The sequence below is a fragment of the Octodon degus genome, unplaced genomic scaffold (assembly GCF_000260255.1).
Source record: "Octodon degus isolate 3935 unplaced genomic scaffold, OctDeg1.0 scaffold00020, whole genome shotgun sequence".
Classification (NCBI taxonomy): Eukaryota; Metazoa; Chordata; class Mammalia; order Rodentia; family Octodontidae; genus Octodon; species Octodon degus.
The window spans coordinates 9,033,759-9,043,713 of record NW_004524596.1 but is presented as its reverse complement, the minus strand read 5'-3'; the positions used below and the strand labels follow the sequence as shown (position 1 = coordinate 9,043,713).

Sequence of the window (9,955 nt, the reverse complement as noted above, 5' to 3'; positions counted from 1 at the left end):
AAAAAAAAAAAAAAAAAAAAAAAAAAAAAAAAACAGTATATGACTCACCTAGAGAACTAAGAGGACCAGGAACCTGAGTGTAGAATGAAAGGGATTTGAAAGTAGCCAGTGTCACATGCCTGTAGGGACTCCAAGTAGGACAGAGTTGCATTTGCTATGTATGACCTAGGCCCCAGGGAATAGGAGCGGACAACAAAAACACATCCTCCCAGGTGACCCAGTGACCCATCACAACCAGACCCAGGTCCTCACAGCCAGTCAGCCATACCTCATCAGCAGACTGATCTGGTGAGTTCTACACCCTTCTGCTTCAGTCACCTTCCAAACACGAGATTTTGGAGAGATACTTTAGATCCAAAACTGTACCACATGGATGATGAGATCATGAGCTCTCCAATAGCTGAGGCTGCCAGGTGTGACACAGCCATTTGGAGGAGATTTTGAAGGAATTACTATTAAATGGGTGTATTGGTCAGCTTTTCATTGCTGGGACAAAATCACGACATGCACAGTTGAAAGGAGGAAAGTTTAGTTTGGTTCATAATTTCAGAGGTTTCTGTAGTCAGCTGACTATGAGGCAGAAACCTCAAAGCAGAAGCTTAGGCAGAGGAAAGTGGCTAGCCTCTTGGCATCTAGAAGCAGAAAGCCCAAGAGTGAAGAATGGGCAGGGACAGGATATGCCCTGCTCAGGCAAGCCCCCAAGGATCTACTTCCTACACCTAGGCCCCAGCGAGCAGTAGTTCATTTAGCTAGTGAACTTTGACTACTGGATTAATCTCTCCTGACCCAGTCTTACCTTTTGGGCTCCACCTTGGAAAATGACTACATTGAGATTTCAAGCCCTCCATACTTACATCTTTGGGAAACCCTTCGTGTTTAAATCTTAACACAGGGAATTGAAATTAGGAAACTCTGACATTCTCCTAAAGTTTTGATTTCAGGAATTTTCCAAACTTCACATTTCAGTTCATAGAAGCAAATGCCTGCAGACTTTTCCTGTACTTTGGCAACTTGGGGATAGAGGAATTTGAGAAAATTGTGTTTTGAGATATTCCTGATAAGAAAATATCTTTCTTTGTATATCTATGAGAAACTTTTTGACACCATCTACTTTGCCTCAGAGAATATGTGAGTACTTCTTTCCAAAGATCAAGTTATAGGGAAATATTTATCACACTTCTCCAAAACCCAGAAGAGATAAACTCTTATTGGAAGTGAATCTTTGGTTAACTTAATTTAGTGCCACAGAGAAACTATTAAAGGGAAGAGGAGGTGGTAATTGTTACCTCACTAAAAATAGCTTAAGAAGACATAAAAGGAAGGAAAAGATGTGTAGGTCATTGTATGAAAAACATCTTAAAAGCACCTTGGTTTAACCCCAACTTTAGACATCAAATATACACACTTGTGTGCACACTTGCACACCCACAGATACAAGAAAGTGGTGGAACAAAACTCCATCAAATGAATGACAGCTCTCAGTTTTTTCTCTTAAAATAAGAAGAGGTGAATTGGCTGATTGCTAGCTTCTTTCATCTTTTACATTTTCTACCTGAAACCTTGGAAATAAAAAGAAATTTTAAAAAATAGAATAAGAGTACATTGATCAGCTTTTCTTGCTGAGATACGATACATAACACTCAGAGGAAAAAAGACAGGCTTAATTTGGCTGGTGGTTTGGGGAGATTCCAACCATAGTCAGCTGCTCCAAGGCAAGAACATCATGGTGGAGGGGCTTGGAAACAGAAAACTACTGTGTGCTGGAGGCTGGAAAGTAGAGAAGGGAACCAAGACCAAGGCAGGAAGGAGCCAGGGACCAAACAGAATAACCAAAACCAGGCCTCCATGACCCACCTGGACCCATTGACGCAGCTCTACCACCACTGGGAGAGGAGGACTTGATTCGTTATTGCTGTGTATTAAGATGCAGAAGGGGGATGATAATAAAGGAGAGGCCATTGGAGACTGACGCTAACATTTCCCAAGCTGCTTGACATTACGAAGGTGTAATTATTCCAGCGAGTTTTTCAGATTCTGGAGTAGACTGCTGATGCAAGGCAGGATGTTTTATTTGAGCTTTGGCAACTAGAAATGCAAATAAGGACTTGTCACTCTCCAAAGTCAAGATTCTAAAATGGATATGACCACGATGGCCTCTTTTACTTTGATTTTTTTGTTGCTCTGTTTATTGTGTCCCCAAGGACTTGAGAAAGAGCATACAGCTGACTCTGCCAAAGAAAAGCATAAATATATCTTCAAACATTAGAATGCAGTTACTCCTGGCTGATATTTTCCCTTTCCTAGGAAAAGGCAGTATTGCATCTGTGTGGAATGATGCATTAGAGGAACTAAATGACTACACGATAAATACTAATCATTCAGCTTGCTTCGTGTGTGGAAGAATGTAGCCTTGGCCTATTAGACCAAATCCTTCTTTTTTTCATGTTTGTTTCTTTTGGTTTTTCGGTACCAGGGATTGAACTCAGGACCTTGCACTTGCCTGGCAAGTGCTTATTCTACTGAGCTATCTCCCTGGCCCAATCAGATCAAATCCTAACTTGGCCCATTACCAACTGAGTGGTTAGATTCTCCAGACTCCAGGTTCTTTGGATGGACAGTGAGGTTAATAATGCCTGCCATATAGGACTATTGGAAGGATGAAGTAGGATCCAGTGTCTTAAAGATCCTTCCTTTTCCTTTCTTAAAATTAAGCAGCTTAATTTGGGGGAATTGTAATGTAGTAGCTCACTCAAGCAGAATAGAGATCCAGTGAAATCGGGGTACTTGGGGCATACTGATTTACTGCCTTCCTTCTGGCAAGTAACAATAATGGATTATGACACATCTGTGTGCAAATGGATTTATGCTTTTACAAAGGACTTCGACATTTTCTCTTCTGGCCTGGGAAACAGCTCTGATGTGAGAGTCAGGAAACTCATCTGACAGATGTAGAATTGATGATCCGAAAGTTTAAATGTCTTACCCGGAAACAAGACATATGAACTCAAAATTGACTGTTAAGACTTTTGACCCAAGCGTTCACTACACTGTGGCTGCTTCCTTTTCTGGGCCTCAAAGCTCTCCCTAAGGCCACACCCTGTGCGTTGAGGGAAGGATGCTAACAAGAGCAGCTGTTTACTTCGTGCAGTGTGCTATCCCAGGTGCTGACAGGCATGTTTCCTGGGGGTTGTCTTCCCATGATTCATTGGCCTGCAGCACTCTTGTTCTTGTCTTCCAGAGTGAAGACTTCAAATCAGTAGATGAGGTGAGCCCATTTCCAATATCTGCTTTTTTAATGATTTGTCTTTTTATTATTATTATTTTAGTTATATTTAGGAAGTTCAAAATGTATCAAGAGAGCCATTTGAAAGCCGATGGGAGGGATTATTCTTTATCTTTCCATTAGTGCCTTCCATAAAGCTAAAAAGAAGGACTCTGAGATAAGAGGGATTTACTTGGGATCTTCTCAGAGCAACCTGTCTGTTTCTTTGCTAACACAAAGGACAGACCTGAAAAAAAATTGTGTAGCTTCTCATAACCCAGAACTGGTAAGCCTGAAGATCTAGCAGGCTGCTGACACTTTGGTTGTCACACAAAATATATTTCCAGTGTTTGGAAAAATTTTATTTGGTTTGTGTTTGTCTTGCTCTTTGTTTTATATTTTAAATGTTTCACTGCTGTTTTGCAAATAAAAACAGTCTGTAACATAGAGTCATTTGGTGATGGAAGATTATAATATTTCTTTATCCTTCCTCCAAGACAGGGTTAACTGTGCATTATGCATGGTGGTATGTGGTCATTTTTAATATTTAAATGGCATCTCCATCAAAGATTAAAATTTATAAAATTCAGTGAGATTCCCAAGAAAAAGGATGGGAAGCCACTTCGACTTTCAGATGCCATAAAACGCATTCCAGACTGAGAAATTAAAATATTGGAGATCCGTTGGAATACCATAAAACATACAGAAGAAACCCCCCAACACACACACACAGCCACACACACACACACACACACACACACACACACACTCACCCCTTTTGCATTAACAGACCATGAAGTTAATTTCAAAATGTAAGGTTTCATTTTGTGTTTAAATACTTAGAATGAAATCTTAAGGCTCAGTGTCTCGACCAAGCAATCGAATAATGATGGGGACACAGTAGTGATCGATTGTTAGTGAAGGCAAACAGTGCTCACGCTCGTGCTAATCTTTACCTTGAAACACCGTCCAAGCATCGCCAAGATGATCTGGTTACCCCTCCGCACCTCCCTCCAGAGAAAGCTGTTATTATTTCCATCTTGAAAACTAATATAATATCTAGTCTCGATTTTCAAGTGTCATTTCTTCTGAGAAGCTCCATTGTTTGTTTTCTTGTTCCTCTCAGAATATATCTGTTATCCCAAATTAAGTAATTTTGTAGTCAGAGGCAGGATCGTGCATTTCTATGAATGATTGATTGAAATTCAATGTTTTTGAAGCATTTTAATCAGATACCCCCATGAAATTATGAAATGTGCCCAAATATAGAAATATAAAAGGATCAGTAACAAAATAAATATCATTAGAAACTCCAGTGCTTTTTTGAGCTTTCCTGGGTTTATGAATCGTCTTCTGGAGAGGAGAATGGGAAGAAGTACCAGGGAAGAAATTAACACGGTTCTTTTCTGCCCTCTGTCAAATAAGCCCCCAAAGCTGCAGCTCTCAAAGAAATTCTACTTCTAGCTAAAGCATAGTATAACAGAAGAGTGGAAAGAAAAGATAAAGAAGGGGGAAAACAGGAAATGATAGAAATACTCAATAGATACTGTACATATATTTTTTTAATTTTAATTTTTGTTTTCACTTGTGCGTAGTAATTGTGCATACTTATGGGGAACAGGGTGATGTTTTGGTCCATATGTACTAAACTTCAATGTCATGACATAGGAAGTGTCCAGAGCACTGCTGCATTCATTGCCAGGGCTGCCATACTAAAATGCCACTGGCCGAGAGGCTTAAATAGAAAAAGTATTTCTTCAAACTGCTGCACGCTAGAAGCCCAAGATCAAGGTGGTGGATGCTCGGTCCCCCCTGCAGCCTTTCCCCTGGGTTGCAAATGTCTGTGCTTCTGGCGCATCCTTGCCTGGGCATTCTGGCTGTCAGTGTGCCTTGCTTTCCTCTTATGATCACACCGATCAGGTTGGATTAGGACTCGTGGGAAAGACCTCATTTAATTCAATCGCCTCTTTAAAGGCCCTATCCTCCATCATAAGTTGTAAAACATCATGAGATAGCGCTTCAACATGTGAATTAATGCAGTCTGTAGCAAGTCTTGTGCCTTCAGTCTAGGTAACTAAGAACATGGACTAGCACACACTCAACTTCCTGCAGAAATTATCAAAAGTGCTTTTTTCAGCCAGATACATTCAGGTGAGCTGAGCTGCCTTCAGTGCTCTATCACGGTAGTCCCCAAAGGTGATTTTCACAAACCCACTTGAGCTTTCTCCCAAAACTTTCCTGGAGATTTTCCAAAGTCACCGAGACGAAGCTCTTTGTGTATCACAAGTCTCCAAAGTCCACTTACAGCGTAATTCTGATCATGTTGTTGTGGAAGAGCAGGTCATTGTCACTTCAGTCTTTCTATAAGATGACAAGTGACAGATCCAGTCATTTCTCTTTTCATCTTTTGCGAGAAGCAAGTATTACTCAAAGCTCTGAGACTGTCCTTGCTTGGTATCCGATGGCCACATGATAGCCTGTGTCACAAAAAGCATACGCATTTGCTCCAGGCTGGCACTCCAGGGTCACAGATTGGAGAGTCGACAGCCCCACCCGCTGCCAGGTGCACAAAGAGCAGTATATCCTTGGAAATGGCGTTTCAGCTGGTGAACAAGGTCTTCAAGAAGTTTTTTTTCAAAATCATCACCAAACATGAATATACATTTGCTACCACTCCAAAAAAAGTTGACATTCAAGGTCCTAATTTTAAACATGTGAATGGGGATTATTTTCACATTATATATGAAATCTGCATTTTAGAATATCATTACTAATTTCCTAGTCTCTTTAAATAACAAGCTTTGTGGTAGTATGACTTAACTGGGAGAACTGTGATCAGTGTGTATATATTGTATAATTCTGTCATAATACAAAGTCAGTAGAAATTCAGGCATGCATTCTTTCATTCATCAAGCACTTAGCCACCTAAGAACTGGACATAGTTTCAAACAGCAAGGACATATAAATGAATGGCTGGCCCACAGTTAACTGGAGAAGAGAAGAAAGCAAATAGGTACAACTTAGATAAAGCAGCAGTTCTCAAACTTGAACATGCATCAGAGTCATGCAAAGGAGTTATCCAAGCACAGATGTCTTGTGGCATGTGCTCCTCCACATTTTGGATTCAGTGAAGCTGGAAATTAACATTACAGCAGGTTGCTGCTACTGGCTCAGGGAGGACACTTTGAGAACCACTGATCTTGAGTGCCATATACCGGGATCTGTGGGAGGTGTTCTTAGTCCCCTTGGAGAGGGCTTCAGGGGAGTGAATTCTAAAAGACAATCAAGAAACAAAAAGATAGAGGGACTGAAACATACTGATCTTTATCGCTAAAGGACAAAAGTGGGAGAGCACGCACATTGTTTGAATAACTGCCAGTTATTTAGCTAGTACAAAGTTTGAGTTTGAAATGGATAATGGGATAAAATTAGAGTAATACACAAGGTTCATGAATATGATTGAAGACATTATCTGACTATGGCCCTGTAAGTGATTATGTAATCATTAATCTTCAGACTTGGAGCTCAAGTTGAAGCAAAGAATTGCAACAAAATTCTGATCACAGTTCATTGTCTTCCAAGGAGGCTTGTTTTTTAGCTGCTCAACTTTGGGAAAGAAACCAAATATCACTGGAGATGATGCAGTGATTGAAGAGGTTATTGGTTGCTTATTAGCAGACCTGAGTGGGGTATGCTTTGCCTACTGAGTACCTTAACCCACAGTTCCTCATGATTGTCTCTTGGAAAACCCTGAGCTTCACTCTTTTCTGATGGCCTTCCATCTCTCAGAAGTGAGGCCTTAGGAGGAGAGTGGGAGAGAGGAAGACAGTGCTAACACGGATGGTAGTGAAATCTGATTTCTTCCTTTCTCTCCAGGGGAAGATGATGACGAAGATGAATGTGGAGAGGAGAAGTTGCCCTCCTGTTTCGATTATGTGATGCACTTTCTGACTGTCTTCTGGAAGGTCCTGTTTGCCTTCGTCCCACCTACAGAATACTGGAATGGCTGGGCATGCTTCATTGTTTCCATTCTCATGATTGGCCTACTGACAGCATTCATTGGAGACCTGGCTTCCCACTTCGGCTGCACCATCGGCCTAAAAGACTCCGTGACTGCCGTTGTGTTCGTCGCACTGGGAACTTCCGTACCAGGTACAGGATGCTTTCATGTAGAAATCCTCCAGAAGGGGAGGTTCGTTTCCTCTCAACTCTTTTCTTCCTTTTAGTATTAAGCTCTGTGATAATAAGCCAGGCTTATAAAAGATCCGAGCCTAGAGCAGTCGCAGTGATCCTCTGTCACTCCTACCACAGCAGGTTGCTTGTTATCATGGAAAGCTCTTGAAGGTTCACCATCCCTGGCCTAGAGGTATAAATAATGGTTGCTGCTCAAGTGCAGTGTCAAAAAAATGGCACTCCTCATAGTTATAAAGCTGGTCAGCATCATCATGTTGATAGGAACACACTCTTAGAGTCTCTGTGACCTGCCTGCATGGTGAGAGCAGATCAGTTTGATGACCATGTTTTCTGATGTGTTTCCCCTTAGAGTGAGCACTTTCACAAACATAAAGCAAAACACAGAATCACTGTCAAGAATGAAATTCGTCAAGGGCCACTGAGACAGTGCCGCAGACTAAGTGCTTGCTTAGGCAAGCACAGGGACCACGGTTCAATCCCTGGTACCACATGCCACCACCACCCCCAGCACATGGAGCTGGCCACCAGACTGGGTGTGGTGGTGCACACCTGTAATCCCAGCACTGGGGAGGCTGAAACAGTGGAATCACTATAAGTCTAAACTGCATAGTGAGACCCTTTACCAAATACATAAAAAGTTGTCTTTCATACAGTTAGTGACATTTAGATAATATTCATGAAACTCTACACATTCTGATCACTGAAAAACACATTTACAGGATACCTGATAAAACATTTTCTTTAACCACATATTAAGGAGAGTGTCTAGGAAGTCGACATTGATATTAACATTGATTAGGGTAGAAAAAATAGTGACTAAAGTGAGTGATCAAGTAAATATTTCACATACATCTTTTTGTGCATTTCTTATCATCTGACTTTTTCTTCCGTGCTACAACTATAGTTAATTATGTTTACTAAGAATTCTGAGTAAGACATACATCACCCCAAAATATTAATAGGAATAATTTTTCTAATTTTGTTGGGCATAAGAATTACTTGGGCATGTTTTGAGAAATATAAACATCTGAGACCCATCACCAGCCCATGGGAGATTTAGGAAGAGAGCTCAGAAGTGTGTGTGTGTGTGTGTGTGTGTGTGTGTGTGCGTGTGTAACTCACCAATGATTTTAATAGAAGCACAGATTACTATAGCCGAAATTCTAGACTCACTCCCCAACACTAGCTGTCATCTCAACACGCTAAGACATACAGCCTTAACTCTGACCAATAAGGCTCACATTCTCTATCATGTAGCAGGTCAAGGGCTTTGAGAAAGGACAGGCAGAGCTGAAGGCAAACATAGCTCTGATGATGGTGCTGCTACTGTCCCCTGTCTACTCCCCTCAGGTACCAGTACTGACCTGGGTGAGTGATGGTGACCCTTTTAGAGCTCTCAGTGATAACAAACAGCCCCCGGTGGCACATGTGCCATAGACTTCCTACCATTAATCTAGATGCTATCTGTGACTGCTACTTAATCTTGCTGTTCTTAACAATTCTGGATTTGGTGTTGAATTTGCAACAACTAAAGTTTATGTCCTATAAGTTCATATATCACTTAATGATGCTGATTCATTCTGAGAACCACGCCATTGTGTGATTTCATCATTGTGCACACATGAGAGAGCATGCTTCCTCGCACTAAGATTGGGTGACGTCTCTAAGCCACTTCGACCTATGGAGCCAGCTTTATGTATGTGGTTTGCCATAGATATAACTGTTGTTGTAAGGTACACAAATACATTTCCTTTCACTGGTGTTTATGAGTTGTTCTTCATGCAGATACTTATTTTATCAGTGACTGTGACTATAGTTAGCTCTCTGAGCTTCAGTGTTTATTTGTAAGACAGGGATAACCATATGTAACATTTAGAATTGTAGTAAGATTGGAGAAAACATTAGAATATAAAGTTATCCAGCTAATAAAGCATCTGGAACATAGAAAGGATTGAATAAAATAGCAGCTCTTATGATTAGTGATTATGTTGGAAAATTTAAGATGATATGAACAATATAAATCAATACAGCAGTTAGTTTGAGAACGTTGAAGAATTCAGCTTTACACTGATCAAACATGCATACGCTTTTATCCAGTTGCTTGACACTTGGAGGTCCTGATTAAGAGGCCAAACATGGCTTGAGGGTCCTATTCACCTAATGAACGATCTAGGGAATTTAGCGAGTGCTTTTACCACTGCCTTAGCAAGCAAAACTCCTCAGTTCCTATGCTTGTTGGTTCTCAGAGGAGAGAAGACCTTCTCAAGGCTGGCTGTGTTCCCAGAGTTCCACATTTGATCACTTTGATTTTTCCCCAGCAGCTATAGAAAGGAACCTAACAGGAGGAAAATTTAAAATATTTCTATCTTATTTTGTTTTGCTTAGAAGCTAAACATCACCAATGCCCATTATTTGGATCTGAAGTTATTGCAAAAAAATATGTGGGGCTATTTTCCTTCAGACTTAAGTCACTGCATCAGATAATGTCCAGGTTGCTGA

At 40.8% G+C, this 9,955-nt stretch overlaps 1 protein-coding gene across 8 annotated transcripts in view; it reads left to right on the top strand.

The window, feature by feature from the left end:
* Slc8a1 (solute carrier family 8 member A1) overlaps positions 1-9,955 on the top strand; it is a 401,459-nt gene that overhangs the window by 360,382 nt on the left and 31,122 nt on the right. For all 8 annotated transcript variants that reach the window (XM_004627644.2, XM_004627647.3, XM_023711223.1 and 5 more), the window contains one exon: positions 7,139-7,414. In XM_004627644.2, coding sequence (XP_004627701.2) covers positions 7,139-7,414 — 276 coding nt within the window. The remainder of the gene's footprint in view (positions 1-7,138; positions 7,415-9,955) is intronic.